We start from the raw sequence: 18,061 nt of genomic DNA, 5'->3' as shown, positions 1-18,061 counted from the left end.
AGAGCTACCATACTGCCGAAAGTATAGAAAATTTGGCGTTTCTGATTTTTTAACTTTGAATTAAAATTGAACGATTAGGATGACTGCGGTTTTCTCTATCTGAGTTGAATGGTCATCTAGAGTTGAGTAGTTTTTATAGAGTAATAATGTTAATTTAAATGTTAGAAATAATTAAAAAAATTAATCTAAGGATAAAAAAATTGAAAGCAGCAAATACTTTACATTTTTGATAATACAGTAACTCCGCTCTATTATATTTATGTTTAACGTGCAGCTATTATTTTTAGAAAGAAAGCTAAAAGTGGACCCTGAGAAGTTTTGCTTCTTCTCGTACCTGCGTCCATTATCAAGTTAGTTCCCCTGCCCCCCAACTGATTCACATTTATTGCTTACCTTCTAAATTCTTTTTTTTCTTTTTTTTTTTGTTTGAGAGATAGGTAGCTTATCTTCTAGATTCATTCGCCTAGCATTGTATATATATAAAACGCACAGTAATGGGTGAGATAAATTAAGTAGGAAAGAGGGAGAGAGATAGAGGAGAGAGATAGAGGAGAGAGGATCATGGCGTACCCGGAGAAGAAGAAGGGATCGGAATGGGAGGTGGATCCGCGCAGTGGGTTCTGCGCGGCGAACGCGACCTTCTATAGCAAGCGACGGCCCGTGGCGCTCCCCGCGGAGCCCGACCTCGACGTGACCACGTTCCTCACGTCGCGGCGCCACTCGGGGACCACCGCGCTCATCGACGCCGCCACGGGGCGCCGCGTCTCCTTCCCGGAGCTCTGGCGCTCCGTCGCCGCCGTGGCCTCGTCCCTCCGCGCCCCGCCCCTCTCCCTCCGCAAGGGCCTCGTCGTCCTCCTCCTCTCCCCCAACTCCATCCACTTCCCCGTCGTCGCCCTCGCCGCCATGTCCCTCGGCGCCGTGATCACCACCACCAACCCCGTCAACACCCCCGCCGAGATCGCCAGGCAGGTCGCCGACGCCGCCCCCGCCGTCGCCTTCGCCCCACGCGCCCTCGTCCCCAAGCTCCCCGCGCGCCCCGACCTCCCCATCGTCCTCCTCGACGACTCCCGCCTCGCCGCCGCCGCCGACGACGACGACGACGATCCCCGGATCCTCTGCACCATCGCCGACATGCTCGCCGCCGATCCCGACCCCATTCCCCACCCGATGATGGAGCCCGTGCGCCAGGACGACCCCGCGACGCTGCTCTACTCCTCGGGGACGACGGGGGCGAGCAAGGGGGTGGTCGCCACCCACCGCAACCTCATCTCCATGGTCCAGATCATCGTCAGCCGGTTCAACCCCGACGAATCCTCGGGGGGCGGCGAGCCGGAGACCTTCATCTGCACGGTCCCGANGCAGGACCGCGTGCCCGAGGTAGTAGCCCACCCCTTACCCCAGCCCTAGCCGCCGCTCGTACAGCCGCTACCACGTCTCCTAGGCCCCTAGCAGCAGCAGCAGCAGCCGCCGCCGCCGCTCCGCCCTCAGCAGCTCCACCCCGCGACGCTGCTCTACTCCTCGGGGACGACGGGGGCGAGCAAGGGGGTGGTCGCCACCCACCGCAACCTCATCTCCATGGTCCAGATCATCATCAGCCGGTTCAACCCCGACGAACCGGAGACCTTCCTCTGCACGATCCCGATGTTCCACGTCTACGGCCTCGTCGCGTTCTCCACGGGGCTTCTGGGGGCGGGATCCACCATCGTCGTGCTCCCCAAGTTCGAGATGGGGGAGATGCTGCGCGCGATCGAGGCCTACGGGGTGACGTACCTCCCGCTGGTGCCGCCGATCCTGGTGGCGATGCTGGGGGTCGGGAGCGGGAAGCTGCGGCTGGGGCGGGTGCGGAGGATACACTCGTCGGGTGCGCCGCTGAGCAGGGAGGTGATCGAGGGGTTCAGGGACAAGTACCCCGGGATCGAGATTCTGCAGGCGTACGGCCTCACGGAGACCACGGCGCTCGGCGCCTCCACCGACTCGCCCGAGGAATGCCGGAGGTACGGCTCGGCGGGGCTGCTGGCGCCCAACACCGAGGCGCGGGTCGTCGATCCCGACACCGGCAAGCCCCTCCCCGTCAACCGCACCGGCGAGCTCTGGATCCGCGGGCCCTACGTCATGAAAGGTGCCTTAACCTTGCTCATCTCCACATTCGTGTTCCGTATTCCACCATCATAAATCATAAATTTAAATTTAATTTCGAAGAAAATAGAAAAATGCATTGTGCATAAATGCTGAGAATCTGGTACTTTTTCTAGTACCAAATTTTAAAAATTCGCAATCCGCAATCCGCTGACTGTTGTAAATTCGATACCGGTTGTTGAGATTTCGCAACGGAAATGCAAATAAAGTTTTTACCATAAATCTATATTCTCAACAAAAACTGAGATAATTATAAAAAAAAATAACAAAATAAAAAATATACGGATAAAAATAAAATTTATTAAATAAAAAAATAAAAACATCTGACTAATCTTCTGCATAGAATATTCTTTGATCCTCCATAGACCTAAAGATTTTTTTGTTGGGCGCATCAATGCACTAGGTGCATGTAACCACGTACGACACCACCTGACACTCAGCCGTACACTCTCCACAGACTACACCACAATTTACATATACTATGGTCCTATATCTAAAAGGTCAATCAGAATGTACCGAAATCACCCCAATTAATATTTAAAAATATATTTTTCTTAAAAAAATATTTAAATTTATATTTAATTTATCTTCAATAAATTTAAATATTTATTCTAATCTAGTTATATTTATATTCTAATTAATATTTTAAATTTTAATTTATTTTTAATAAATTTAAATATTAATTTTTATTTAACTAGATAACTAATTACAAATCTAATCGAATCTTAACAACAAATATACAGATGTGTAGATTATCCCTCACCTATTATTACCCTAATATATTGATCTTAATGTTGTGGACTTATGGTGCGGGTACAAGTAGTTTCGTGAGTTTTGAATGGCCGCACTATACCTAGACTCATAAATGTTAGATAATTTTGTCAATATTTTATCATTTGTTGGACATGTTAATTTGTCCGTAGTTCAAACAATATTTCAACAACATTATGCAAGAGCCCTCTTGCGGGACAGTATAACATATCATCCGTGACCTATAGTACACGAATACTGAAGCGATGTAGACGATTAATCAGATGGTCTACCATGGGGAGAATGCACAACACTTGAATCTTAAACCAACATATATCGACCGCGAATTAAAGAGTCTCGTCATTGGAAGTTACTCACAAGCACAGATTCTCTATAGATTCGATGACTTAAAAACTTTGCAGACCGTTGATCGGACCGTCTAGCTGAAATGTGAGGCTGTAAATTGACAGTCGGCCAATTCAGCTAAACATCTAGATTATTTAGCATGCAGAAATTTTGTGCACGCGCCAAGTCTACAAAGATTCTGTACTTGTTATTCTGTTATTTATGAAATGACAATGTTGCCCATCATGTTTCCAGGGTATTTCAAGAACGAGGAGGCCACGCGCTCGACTTTGGACTCGGAGGGGTGGCTAAGAACAGGAGATCTCTGCTACATAGACGAGGACGGGTACCTCTTCGTGGTGGATCGGCTCAAGGAGCTGATCAAGTACAAAGGCTATCAGGTACTTTTGGCGGTCCAGTTAGAATATGCAGGACTGATGACTAACGTGAGTCGTCTGATTTTGATTGTGTGGCGGATAATGCTTTCTTACAGGTGCCTCCTGCGGAGTTGGAGGCATTGTTGCTAACTCACCCTGACATTGTCGACGCCGCTGTTATACCGTAAGGAATTGCAGGGCCTTGCCATATGTAGGAGTAGAAATGCACTGTTTGATGCGGTCTATGTTGGCTTTCTTAACTGTTGAGAAATTGGTGCAGGTTCCCAGATAAGGCGGCGGGGCAGGTTCCGATGGCGTATGTGGTGCGGAAGGACGGGAGCCAATTGTCCGAGAATGAGGTGATGAAGTTTGTGGAGAAGCAGGTAAATCTCGATTCAGTAAATGGTTCAATGTCTCTAATTGGTAAATCCAGGTTTGTAGATCTTTGCTGCTGTACATTGTCTTCGTTTTCTCTACAAATTTAAGCTAGTTGGAAATCACAAAAATAAAAACAAACAAGATGAAAACCATTATTTTCGGTTCGCTTTTGCAATTCGATGAACATAGCTTTAGGGTCCATTCATCATTTTAGTATGTAGTATTCTAATTTCTGTGTTAAATAATCGCAGGTGGCGCCCTACAAGAAGATTCGAAAAGTGGCCTTTGTATCGAACATTCCGAAGAGCGCATCGGGGAAGATTCTGAGAAAGGATCTCATCAAGCTGGCCACTGCCTCCAAACTCTAATCTGGTACTCTAATACCCTTTTGTGGGCTATTTCTACTTGAATAATTTGCTGCTACGTACAAGGAAAAGGTACTGTACCTGGTAGCTCTTTGTATGCTAGTTCAAAAGGCCATGTGTGGATCCGTTTTGTGAAGCGGGGGGCCAATAAACTCTCTCCTGATAGTCTCTGCTCAAGCTTGACCGAAAATGAGATACTGCGAGCAAGAGTAAGCAAAGATGTCTTTGATTCAGATCTAATATGTCCACCGTAAGTAAAATGACCAGTTTTTGATGGAAGATAATGCCGCCGAAGTAAACAAAAGCTGCATGATCGCGATGTGTAATTATGTGTATGTTTAAAGTTGGGCGGTCTGCACGACATGGATGTGATTGTAGTTGTAGGTGTATCAAAGTGTACCCTAAATTGTAGAATTGAGAAGCAATAAGCTGAAAAATAAGCTTAATTCTGATCTTACTATTATTGCCAAGCTATTCATATGCTTTTATCTTCCTTAAATATGTTTATTATATGACTGTATTTTAATCTGCGGTAACATTTTGTGAAAATGATATTTAAGACGTCAGAAATATGCAGGCGGTGGTCAAGTTCACTGCGATTGTTTCAGCTGAAGCCTATTTTTATGCAGTAATGTAAGGCTTTGGTTAATTAAGTTGATTTTGTCATGCTATCTCCAAATTTTCATAACAACTGAATCATCTTCATAGTGTCATTGGATTCGAGTATTAAAATCCCAATGTGGCGAACAAATGATCGAAACTAATACCTATTATTATCCTTATAATCATTCCCGCCCATCCCTGCCGATTCCCGCCACACAACCAAAACCCCCCCCCCCCAACTAGTGTTTTCTGGTGCATTTTCCATGACATTTGCACTGCATGGCATAGTTCAAGTGATTCTGCGATTTGGCCACACCTCATCAATAGTTGGTTAGAACTACATCAACATCGATAGCTAATGCTCTCCTAATTATAATCGAAAAAGCTATGCAGACAATTTAAACACCAAAAGAACGAAAATTGGATCATAATCAAAAGTAAATTTGTATTACTCAAGCTATTTTTAGCTAGTCATTGCGTAAAATAGTCTGAATCATAGCAAGATGCAGCGAATGTGCCGCACGAATAGCAAAATCAGCTACATAAATATCAAGTCCCTAATAGAAAAGGTTATTAAGGTCTTTCACCGATGAATTCACATTGTGCTTGAGTGGGTAACTCACTCAATTATACTCGATTGATCATTCAATTAAAGTAATTTTCTACAGCCATGATAGTCAGTTTGGTAGTAATTACTCTAGGATAGCGTGAACAATGAAAGGGTCAAGCAGTTACCACAAGTACAATATATGACCTGATCATTACAAGAGCAAAAACAAAGAGTGGTTATCACCAAATTATTCGTTAGGCTTCTTAAGCTTTATAATATGATCTAACACTTTTTTTTTCTTACAACAAAACATGGCATAGGAGACTAGAAACTCGAATTAATCAACTAGGAGTATGTTTCCTAAACTACCTTCTTCTTTTCTTTTTTTTTTAACGCTGCAAATAGAGTTGGTAAAAATATATTTCTTATGACAATATATGAGCCTACTTAACCTTGAAAAAGAAAACTATGTGGAGTATATAAATGGCACGCATTTAGTATGATGTTAACACTTCAATGAATCCATCATCCATCTAATTTCCTTCCATTATATGGTTTGTCCTGCAATGGATCTGATATTAAATGACACTAGATGTATGCTCTGAATAGTATACATTACCTGATAGTTTGTGAGTTGGAGGATAGTCTCTCAATCACAAGCTCACAACCATCTACTTAATATGTGGGCTACGCCTTATACTGTACAGGTCCCGAATTTCAGTTAAATGGCTCATCATATCATTATAAGCAATTAATGGGTCAGCGCAAATTTGAGAGCCTGAGATCCTTTTATATCTCTTTCGCAATCTCTGTTGGGTGGGAATGATATAAAAAGGTGATCCGCATCTTTGCTCGTATTAGGGGCCACGCAATAATTGGAGGGATGATCCAAATGTAGCTAAGCAAATTCATTGGTTTCACAAAGGGCACCTGTTATATATGTTAGGACTCACAATTCATGTACCTGGTATTGGAGAGAGAATCCGAACTCTAAACTCTACATTAGTATAAATTAAACCTGTAATACTAGATTTGGAAAGTGACAACGACATATCAATTTTAGATTTCAAGCGGTCGTTTGGCTGGGGGAAAGTCCCCAAACACAAAAAAACAAGGGGTGGGATGGCTATCCCACCCCTTGTGTGGGAATAGGGGTGTCTTATTTAATTTTAAAATTTAAAATTTAAATTTTAAATTTTAAATTTTAAAAAGGTATAATTTGGAATCTTAAAATTAAAATTTTATAATTTTAAATTCTAAATTTTAATTTTTAAATTGATATTTTAAATTTTTTTAAAATTTAAAATTTTAATATTTTAAATTTTTAAGTTTAGATTTAATCTTAAATTTAAATTTAGAATTTCAAATTTTTAAATTTGAGATTTAAAAATTTATATTTAAATTTTAAATTTTTGAAATTTAAAAGTTATATATTTAAATTAAAAAATTTAAATATAAAACTTAAATTCAAATATAATATGAGGGACAATATTATTATTTTTTATTTATAATTACCTATTATTCTTTTTATTTTATTTTATCTATCCAAACGTTTTTTTTTTAATTTTCGAAAATAACTCAATTTTTATTCAAACGCAAAATTAATCTATTCCAAGCTTATATCTAAACTTATACCTATCTCTGAAATAATAGACAGTTTTTACTTTTATACCCGACCCAAACGAAAAGAATAGATACTGAACCTTATCGATAGTATTAGTTGCCGAAATTTTGGTTTCTGCACTCAAAATATATAGATGTAAGGAGTATCACTTTTGGCATCAGGAAAATAATGCTGTATCGTACTTTCGAATTTACGGGGCATACATTTTGGCAGTAACTAGGCATGAAAGAGGAGTAAATCATCACAAGAGCATTAATGAAGCGATGGAACCACAGAATATTATTGTCATAAAATTCTTAGAACAGGGCATGAAAGGGAGGAGTATTTAAAACATAAATAATGTATGTATATATATGCACATTATGTTACCTGGATAAGTGAAGCCACCCTTTTGGCCAGCGGGGCCAGGGTGGTGCGGTCCCTCTATTGGCTGACTCATTCAAGGGATGTGGGCCCCGTACACATTGACCTCCTCCTCCTCCTCCTCCTCCTCCTCCTCCCTCCCCCACTTCGCACCCGTGCGTAATAAGTGATGCAATTTCTCCTCCTCCTTATAAATTGAAGGTTGCAGCACCCAAGAAATCAATCCAACAAACAGAGAGAGAGAGAGAGAGAGATGGTGGTGGGGTTCCGGCGGTCGATCTCGTTCCAAACGGAAGCGAGAAGCCAGCAGCAGCAGCAGCGGGCGCGGTCGTCGTACCGCGCGCGGTCGGCGAGCCTGCCGTCGCGGTTCCACCCGCTGGTCTCCGACCTCGGCGACGCCTGCCGCTGCCTGCGCTGCTGGGCGGAGGGCGAGGGGCGGCCGGCTGCTCGAACTCCGAGCCCCGCGTGGCTCGCCGAGGGGGTGGCGCTCCTCGCCCTCCTCCTCTCCTCGCTCTCGCAGCTCCTCCGCCACCCGCTCGCCCGCGACCCGCTCCGCCGCTCCCCGCTCCTCCTCCCCCTCCTCGACTCCTTCCTCCGCCTCGCCGACGCCCACGCCCTCCTCCGCTCCTCCCTCCTCTCCCTCCCCGCCCTCCTCTCCCGCGCCCGCTCCGCCCTCCTCCGCCGCGACCCCGCCCGCCTCTCCTCCGCCCTCCGCTCCCTCCGCCGCTCCCTGCCCCGCCGCCTCCGCCTCCCCCTCCCCCTCCCCCGCCCCTCCTCCTCCGCCGACGACATCGCCTCCGCCGTCGCCGACGCCGCCTCCGCCGTCGCCGCCGCCTCATCCGCCCTCTTCTCCGGCGTCGCCGCCCTCTCCGCCTCCGCCTCCGCCTCCTTCTCCGCCTCCGCCCCGCCCTGCTCCACCTGGGTCGCCGCCGCCGCGGCGTCCTGCCCCATCGCCTCCCCCTCGCCCGCTAGGGCTTCGTCGTCGTCGTCGGCGGCGGCGGCGAGGGTTTGGTGGGTGGTGGATCTGCTGCGGTGGAGGTGGAGGACGAGGAGCAACAAGCCGCCCGCGGAGACGAAGCGAGGCGAAGCCGTGGACGGGGAGGAGGAAGAGGAGATGGATCGGAGGGAGGCTTTGGAGAAATTGGAGGAGTTGGAGGACTGCGTTCGAAATTTGGAGGGCGGCTGCGAAAATGTGTACAGAGCTCTGGTGAATACCAGAGTCACCCTCCTCAACATACTTACTCCCAGTTTCTGAATAATTAGAAAAAGATAATAAGGAGAGACACACACACGCACACACAANAAATACTCTAGATCAAGTTTAACGGAGCCGATCGACGATTTGAAAGTCGCAACATCGAAAACGAGCTGAAAGCACGGAAGGTTCCGTGCTTCTGATAGTATAGTAGCCTCACTCTATATATTAGATAAACTTAGGGCATCATAATAAGATAATAACAAAAAAGTGAAATTTGAACAACGAAACATGATTAGGGCATTACGTCGGTTACACTGTTTATTTTATAAACATTAGATCACACTTAGCTCCTAATTAATTCATAGAACAAGGCACATGTTCCCACTTAATGCTTTGTTAAGTTATCAGCTAGGGCAAGCTCATCTAGTGGAGTGTATCAGAGAAAAGAGGCTTGGACATCTAAGCTAGATCTATTAGGATACTAGGACAAGGTGATGCAACTTGGATTGGACTTTTAGGCCCCTAGGGCTTAATTGTCGAAGGGTTTTATATATAGTAGTTGGTATTAAAAATTTCCACGCAAATGTTTTGTTATAAGGTATACTTTTTACACGTACACTATGGTTCTGGAGTTTAAAACGTCTTTTGAATTCATAGCACCCAAAAAAAAAGAAAATGATAAGACAAGTGAATAAATTTTGGTCTCATAAAAATTACGTGTAAGATTCATATATACTAATATTTTAAATGTACATGTAGTATTATTCTTGTTTTTATATAAAAAAATAATTCTGTATTTATATTCACAAAGCGCGCGCACACTTAATTTAAGTTATTTTTTTAGAATAAAATAAATAATCACATGGATGGAATCTATTGTTTCTTTCAAAAAAAAAAAAAAAAAAAAGGAAGAAACGAGGACCTTTCAATGAATCGAAATCAAAATTTCAGGNTTTTTTTTTTTTTTTGAGAGATAGGTAACACGCTATCCGCTTCGTTTATTTTATATAAAAATAAATTTAGCTGGAAATGTGAATCAACTAGGATTCAAACTTGGATCTCGGGTACCAACTACTAAACCCTCTGTCACTTGCTCTAGAGACGGTCGGTTTTTCTTTTCAAAGGTTGATAAGCAATAATGATAACAATTACTATAGAAGTCCAAAAAATATATAATGCTTATTAAAAAACAGGAGGAAAGTGGGTGAAAATTTAATCTTATTATTTCAGGACTACTGTTTATTAATAGAAGATGTTCATGACATTCTTTTAGAAGAGCAAAAATTTGTCATAATTAAAAAAAAAAAAAAATTGCCTAGTTTGCTTCAAAAAGTGAGGCTTAGTTATAAATATTAGATCATACTCTGCCAATTTGTTGGTTTCTCCCCCTCATGTTACCCTTGGTTTTTAACTTCACCATAAAATATGCCCACTTCCCATGGCTTTGGAAATTCTATACACCTAAGCAGCTTAAAAACTTCTTGTTAAATGGGGCAACTAATCCATGCCACAAAAGTTTTAAAATAACTCACATATTCCTAGATATTCTGATTGAATATTTGAATTCAACGAGTTTTAAAACAATCAGCTAAGATGAATACCCGTCATGCACGAAACAAAACAACTCATATGTTCATTAAGTCAAATCTAGACAAGATAAAATATAATATTAATATATATAATGCGCGGTGTAACCAGCTGCATAAGTCAACCATCTAAAATTTTAAATGGACCTGCCCAAGATTTAGACACGAAATATATATATATTAGGAGTGAGGCTACTATGCTATCGGAAGCACGGAGCCTTCCATGCTTCCAGCTCGTTTTCGATGTTATGACTTTCGAATCGTCGATCGGCTCCGTTAAACTTGATCTAGAGTATTTGACGTACCTAGCAAATAAATTTTATGATTTTACGATATCATTTGCCTAGTGAACGAAGGGGCTCAAAATCAACGGCTGAAAATAAAAATCTTACAAAATGTAATAATATGACATTAAAACTTTAAATCAAAGATATTGATCTTATTTTATATAGTATAAAGAATTTTCTATCAAAATTTCACGTCATTTAGATATTTCTACACCGTTAAACTTACAAACGGCACACTACGGCCATTGAAAATTATTGATTTTGAGCCCATTCGATCACTAGGCAAATGATATCGAAAAATAATAAAATTTATTTGCTAGGTACGCCAAATACTCTAGATCAAGTTCAACGGAGCCGATCGACGATTCGAAAGTCACAACATCGAAAACGACCTGAAAACACGAAAGGATCCGTACTTCCAGATAGCATAGTAGCCTCACTCCTATATATTAGATAAACTTAGGGCATCATAATAAGATAATGAACAAAAAAGTGAAATTTGAACAACGAAACATGATTAGGACATTATGCAGCCGGTTACACCGCGCATTATATATATAAACATTAGATCACATCTTAGCTCCTAGATTTGAATTAATAGAACAAGGCACATGTTCCCACTTAATGCTTTGTTAAGTGCATCAGCTAGGGCAAGCTCATCTTAGCGGAGTGTATCAGAGAAAACACGCTTGGAAATCAAAGCTAGATCAATCAGAATATCTAGGAAAAGGTGATGCAACTTGGATAAAACTTTTGAGGCCCCTAGGGATTAATTGCCCAAGGGTTTTATACATAGAAGTTGGTATTAAAAATTTCCACGCAAATGCTTAGGTATAAGGTATACAATTTACACGTAAACCATGGTTCTGAAGTTTAAAACATATTTTGAATTCATAGAACCCAAAAAAAAAGGGTAAAATGAGGAAGACAAACCAACAAATTTTGGTCTCATAAAAATGACGTCTAAGATTCATATATACTAAGCCTCACTTTTAAAAGCACAACTAGGCAATTATTCTTGTTTTTAAATAAAAAAATAATTCTGTATTGATATTCAAAAAGCGCGCGCACACGTAATTGAACATATTCTATTAGAATAAAATAAATAATCACATGAATGGATAATAAGATTAAATTTTCACCCACTTTCCTCCTGTTTTTTAATAAGCATTATATATTTTTTGGACTTCTATAGTAATTGTTATCATTATTGCTTATCAACCTTTGAAAAGNAAAAAAAAGGAAGAAACGAGGACCTTTCAATGAATCGAAATCAAAATTTCAGGTTATAATATAAAAATATTACAATGCATAAATTATCACTAGATAACTTAATTATTCCAGTATTCATATAAAATGTTAGAACTTGTTTAAATGCATGACCATCTTCTACCGCATATCTCTTTTGAAAAAAAAAAAAAAACTTGTAATATTTGATAGATGAGAAGTGGAATCAAATATTTATACCGGCAATATTAGATTCAGTCTTCAAGTTAATTTTCTCAGAATAAAATATATCTTCTTTTATATGAAATGTTCTATTATATCAACTTATGAATGTCAAAATCTATTATGGACTAAAATTGAACTCCTAATTTTTGATCGAAAAAGAAAATCATCACCGGATTTAAATTATCACCGAAAAAACTTGTTCCGACATCCAAAAGAATCTTAGACCTTACTTGGATGTCAGAATAAATAAAAGTTTTATATACTATTTCATTTTGAATATTTAATTATACTTTTATCTACTAAATACTATAAGCTTCTTAAATAAATCAAAGGCATATACTGAAAGAAAAAAGATATTCTTGTATTCAAACGAGGCCTCAAGTTTTTTTTTTTTCCTTTTTTGTTTGGGTGAAAGTCTTATTTGTTTCTTATTTAGTTAATTACACTCTTTCTTATTGAATTACACTCTTATATACTAAATACTATAAGCTTCTTAAATAAATCAAAAGGATGTACTAAAAAGAAATTATGATGTGCCCCAAACAAGGCCTCAATTTTTTTTTTTTCCTTTTTTCGTTTGAGTGAAGATCTTATTTGTTTCTTATTTAATCGATATGATTCTCTTTGTTTTGACTCATGAAACTCAATAGCAATGTGCCATAATACTTCGCTGAACTGGTCTTAATATACATGCAGTATCTTTATATGCCCTTGTTAGTTGTGGTGCACAACAAAGACCACATGCCCATTGCTTGGTAAAATAAAAATGGAATAATAGTGGATGAAAATAATTATAATCCTGATTTTGTGAAATGATCTAATCCAGGTATTAATATGCTAGTCATATATAAAGACCCTATACTTTTGACATCATGCAAAGTGGACAGCGACGAAGCCAGGAATTAAGATTTAAGGAGGCAAGATTTAAATTTGGCAGAAAAAAAATTCGAACTCAGATAGTAAGAAAAAGAGTTCATCGGGTTCACTGACCTTCTATTGCTAGCGACAATAGTAATAGTGTGCTCAAAGAGAAGCAAAACTATAGGAGTTAAAGAGAAAGAGCTAAGGAGTTCGAAAAAAAATTAGAACACAAGTTTTATTAAAAAAAATCAACTTGGCCCTCTAAAACTAAAGTTTGTAATATTTTAATTTTTACTATAAAGGAGTTGTATGTAATTTTTAAATGTTGAGAGAGGCCATGCATGGTCACTGTGAGACTCACAATGGCTCCGTCCATGAAAGTGGAGGAACTATTTTAATCACATTTTGCCAATAAATTCACTGTTGTGTTACATTACAAAGTGTTTCCTCTCATTTATTATCATCCCATGGCAATATAAACTATACAATCTAGCAATTCCGAGGTGAAAATTTTTTCACTAATCATATTGATGTGATTAGTAAATATCTTTTCATCATAAAATGAGTAGGATGTAGAATCTATATCCCAAAAAAAGATATACAAATAACATTTATCATTTTGAGAAGTTTTGTACTGGAAATGAAAATTAGGGTTATGATCATTATTTGTAAATACAAGAAAAAACAAAACGCCAACAATTCTTTGATCCCCCAGTTATGGCTTTGGCCTAAATCCAAAGCCAAATCTTACTCCAAAGCGAAATGGATCGTTCATTCGGTATCTCATTCAACTGGAAACCAAGCAAATTATGTAATCAATCATTCTAATCCTTACCTTAACCTTTTTTTCTGATTCGAATTATGATTCTTTTACAACATAAGCATGATTTTTCTTAAAGGTTAGGTAGAAGAAGATGCAGAGTGGTAGAAGGAAAATGTTGGCCATGTTTATGGATAAAAATATACGACATACATATATAGATTCTTAAATGTGTTTGTAATAATGGTGGTGTTGATTTGTGGAGCTTATCATTGCCCAACTTAATCATTAGATACTACGATACTGCAACATCAAACTCTTTAATGTACATAATAATAATATTCCCCCAAATTGGTCCCCAATCTCTCCTTTTCGAACACACACGTAGCTCTTGCTTGTAGTAATTTCATTCTCATAATTTCTTGTACTTGTCTTCTTTTTTTCTTTTTTTTTTTTTTTAAGAGATAGATAGTATGCTATTCGTTTCGTTTATTTCATTTTAGAAATGATTTAGCTAAAAATATAAATTAATTAGGATTCGAACTTAAAACTTCAGATACCAATCACTAAGTCTTTTGGTTCTTTTCTTTTTTTGTGGCTTATCATATGTTCTAATTAATACATCACGTCAAGTGGTTTATCGATCCGTTAGGATCTAGCGAGAGAAAAAAAAAATGGTTACATTATTATTATTAGAACAAATAATTGAAAGTAAGAATTTTGTGAATTATTTTATATTAGTAGACAAAGGAAAGTAGAAAAGCTATCTCAAAAGTTAAAAATCAGCAACTAACCTTTCTTTTTTGTGTGTGTGTGTGTGTGTGTGTATCATGGAGGGCGTCTAAATGCACTCTTTATTGTCAAAGTACACTACAACAAAAACGATATACAGCGACACTTTTAAATATACGTACATGTTAAAAAAGTGTTGCTACCTAAAATTACCGACACTTTTAAAAACTGTTGCTATATGTGGGGTCGCTAGGTATATAGTGACAGTTAAAGAGTGTTGCTATAACCTAAAAGAGTGCTGCTAATTTTCCAACACTTATTTAAGCATTTAGCAACCGCTGAAACTCTATCTCGTTGGCTGCGGTGGCGGAGGAGGACGACAGTAAAGACTCTTCGTCTAGAATTTCAGTGGATTGAGTGAAGAGAGAAGAAAAGATGGTAATTGATTTTTCTTTTTTTTTTCTTTTCTGTTTGTAATCGGGCCAAATGGACTGGGTGTGGTGGGTTGAGTAGAGTAATATTTTATTTTTAGTTTGATTGGACTTTATATTTAGACATTAGCAGATGTGTTTTTAAGTTTTAGCATAAATGGGACACTTACTCAAAAGTGTCCCAAACATGTGTCCCTATAACCTAATTCTGTTGTAGTGGTATCATCCAAATGTGCATCCAAATTTTGCATTCCACTTTGATTTTGTTTTAAAACTAAGTAAAATTTGAGATAGAAACAATGATTCAATGAAAATATTTCCATCTATCTTATGGTTGGATCATTAAATCAGGCCAATGGGCCAATTAACTTAATAAAACTGAGTAATATATCGTATTTACAGAACCTATCTAAGTATTTGGGTTATGTTTTGCAGAGAGATTTTGATATTTTCTCGCAGTTAGTAAGTTAGTTAAATATATCTTTTGCGATTTCATTAAAAAATAAAGAAGGATATTTCTAGACATATTTTTCTAACTCCGTTTTAAGTACTGACATAAGATGAACCTCAATACCAAGTGAACTGAAAAAAAATTTTGAAATAGTTATGAATCCAGTCTGGTCTTTATTACACTAATAGCTGGTTTGGATATACTTAACTCGACTCCACGATTTTTGGATATACTTGACTCGAGTCCACGATTCGAGGACTTTCGAGGATCTCGACTTTGTGCCCAGTGCAGTAGCTCCTCTAACTTCTGCAGTATATCAGAGTTTCATGCGCCGCTTCGTCTAAGTATTTGGATTCCGATAAATTTTATTAAGTTTCTCGCCATATCAAAATTTTCCTTTTCCTAGAGTTTGTACTGATAATATTTTTTTTCCTTTTTTTCTAAAAAAAAATTAAGCACTTGAAAAAACGGATTATTAATTTTCAACAACCTTGATTTAAAATATATCACATCGTACAGAACATGCATCGTGACATATTTTTATTAAGAAAAAAAAAAAAAGAAAAAAGGAGAAAGAGAAAGAAATATTAAGTGATAATTGTAGCCTCTAATTGGTTCCAGCCTAGCCCATTATCTCCACAAAGAGTGATCCCACATCATGGGGAGGAGCCCAGTGTTTTTGTCCTCGTTATAATTGAGGAGCCCATTCACATGTGTAACAATGTACCTGCATGCACTTTGAGATATGTTATTAAAATCAAAAATCAAAAAAAGTAAAAGATGTCTCCTAGTGTATATCGCTTGTCACCCAAATGATCGATTTCGTAACAAATGACTCAGATTCAGTTTTAATATTTCAATTATATGTATACTAGTATGCTATCTCTCAAAAAAAAAAAAAATCTCTAACTAGGTATACGGTCTAAAATAATATTTTTAATAATGTAAACTAATTATTGGTATCTAACAACGAAAAACATAGCATACCAAGTATTTGGTGTTACTAATAACATTATAACCAGACTATATATAGAGAGAGAGAGAGAGAGAATAAAGCTATTATATTTTTAGAAGCGTAAGATCAATCCTTTTTTGATCATTTCTAATCTCTAAATTAATATTATTATACTAGGGGAGCCACTAGACTCTACGAAACCATTCAATTTTAAGAGGGACCACTATCATCCCGATTCTATAATCCTTGATCCAAGGATCAAAATGTCGGAAGTACAAAGTGGTCTATACTTATAAAAGTATAGCGGTCGGACTCTGTATATATATATATATATATAGAATTAGGCTGGAATACTATTAATAATAAAACTATATATATGATATCAAATTTGCAACCCTTGAATGCAAAATTATAGGCTCAGAATGAGAGCAGTCGGTTAGACCTCAGTGCTCCCCCTAGGATTCAGTGGTCCCCACTGATAGAATTTTCGAATCGACGATCGGCTCCGTTAGACTTGATCTAGTGTATTTGAAGTTTCTAGAAAATGATTTTTGCGATTTTTCGATATCATTTACCTAGCAATCGAAAGGATTCAAAATCAATAATTTTTAACGGCTGAAAATAAAAATCCTATAAAAAGTGGTGATATAGCACTAAAATTTTCGATCAAAAATATTTATCTTGTTATAGATAGTATAAAGAATTTTGTATCAAAATTTTATCTGATTTGAATACTTCTACACCGCTAAACTTGAAAACGGCAGATATCAACCATTAAAAATTATTGATTTTGAATCATTTCGATCACTAGGTAAATGATATCAAAAAATCGCAAAAATTATTTTCTTGAGACTTCAAATACACTAGATCAAGTTTAACGGAGCCGATCGTCAATTCGGAAATTCCATCATCGAAAACGGCTCAGGAGCACAGAGGCCTCCGTGCTCCTGAGAGCACAGCAGCCCTGCTCTATATATATATATATATATATATATATATATATATAATAGTTTGAATTATAGTTGATTAATATTTTCAGCTAAATTTATTTTTAAAAGAAATAAACGAAGCATGTAGCATGCTACCTTTTNTATACCACTTGAAGTGTTTAGAAATCAAATTTCAAATCTTTTCGACATCATTTGCCTAATGATCAAAGTGTTTCAAAATTTGTAATTTTAATAATCGAAATGAGGTGTTTTCTCGTTTAACGGCGTAAAGATATCCAAATTAATTGAATTTTTGTTAGAAAATTTTTTAAACTATTTAAAACAAGATCTATACTTTTGATCTTGATTACAATACTCCTATCATCATTTTTTAAAGAATATTCATTTTCAGTCGTTCATTTTAATGGCCGTGGTGAGCCGATTGCAAGTTTAACGGTATAGAAATATCCAAATCGCATGAAATTTTGATAGAAAATTCTTTATACCATATAAAACAAGATCAATAATTTTGATCTAAAATTTTAATGTCATATCATCATATTTTGTAAGATTTTTATTTTCAGCTGTTGATTTTGAGCCACTTTGATCACTAGGCAAATGATATCGAAAAATCGCAAAATTTATTTTCTAGATACTTCAAATACTTTAGATCAAGTCTAACGGAGCCGATCGTCGATTCGAAAGTCCGAACATCGAAAACAAAGTGGAAGCACGGAGCGCTCCGTACTTCCATAAGCATACCAGACGCACTATATATATATATATAGGCCATGGCTACTATACTATTATGAGTATTGGAGCCCTCGTACTCATAAGTTGTTTTCAATGATGGAGCTTCCGAATCAACGATCCACTCCGTTAAATATGATCTAGAGTATTTCAAACTTCTAGAAAATAAATTTCGTAA

General features: G+C 38.2%; 2 protein-coding genes across 4 annotated transcripts in view; both read left to right on the top strand.

Annotated features, from left to right (window-relative positions):
• LOC109713815 (4-coumarate--CoA ligase-like 4) lies at window positions 298-4,582 on the top strand. 3 transcript variants are annotated; one of them, XM_020238044.1, is made up of 7 exons: window positions 334-350; window positions 434-1,245; window positions 1,549-2,119; window positions 3,487-3,632; window positions 3,725-3,792; window positions 3,889-3,991; window positions 4,238-4,582. In XM_020238044.1, exons 2-7 carry the CDS (start codon window positions 562-564, stop codon window positions 4,352-4,354), a joined length of 1,689 nt encoding a protein of 562 aa, XP_020093633.1. In that variant the 5' UTR covers window positions 334-350; window positions 434-561; the 3' UTR covers window positions 4,355-4,582. The 3 variants fall into 3 exon arrangements, with proteins under 3 accessions (XP_020093635.1, XP_020093634.1, XP_020093633.1); XM_020238045.1 differs by having other exon boundaries at window positions 303-1,312; window positions 1,607-2,119; XM_020238046.1 differs by lacking the exons at window positions 3,889-3,991; window positions 4,238-4,582 and having other exon boundaries at window positions 298-1,295; window positions 1,596-2,119; window positions 3,725-3,796.
• LOC109714652 (probable serine/threonine-protein kinase At4g35230) overlaps window positions 7,745-18,061 on the top strand; it is a 26,281-nt gene continuing 15,964 nt past the window's right edge. The window contains exon 1 of the mRNA XM_020239348.1: window positions 7,745-8,223. Within this exon, the coding sequence (XP_020094937.1) occupies window positions 7,745-8,223 (479 nt within the window). The remainder of the gene's footprint in view (window positions 8,224-18,061) is intronic.

This window comes from Ananas comosus, linkage group 8 (genome assembly GCF_001540865.1).
Source record: "Ananas comosus cultivar F153 linkage group 8, ASM154086v1, whole genome shotgun sequence".
Taxonomy (NCBI): domain Eukaryota; kingdom Viridiplantae; phylum Streptophyta; class Magnoliopsida; order Poales; family Bromeliaceae; genus Ananas; species Ananas comosus.
Note: the sequence above shows the minus strand (reverse complement) of the source record. Positions and strands in the feature narration are given on the sequence as shown.

Coding starts and splice junctions, on each gene's coding strand:
- LOC109713815 (XM_020238045.1), top strand. CDS start 562: ATGGCGTACCCGGAGAAGAAGAAGGGATCGGAATGGGAGGTGGATCCG. Junction 3,793..3,888: donor GTCGACGCCGCTGTTATACC/GTAAGGAATTGC, acceptor AAATTGGTGCAG/GTTCCCAGATAAGGCGGCGG. Junction 3,992..4,237: donor TGAAGTTTGTGGAGAAGCAG/GTAAATCTCGAT, acceptor AAATAATCGCAG/GTGGCGCCCTACAAGAAGAT.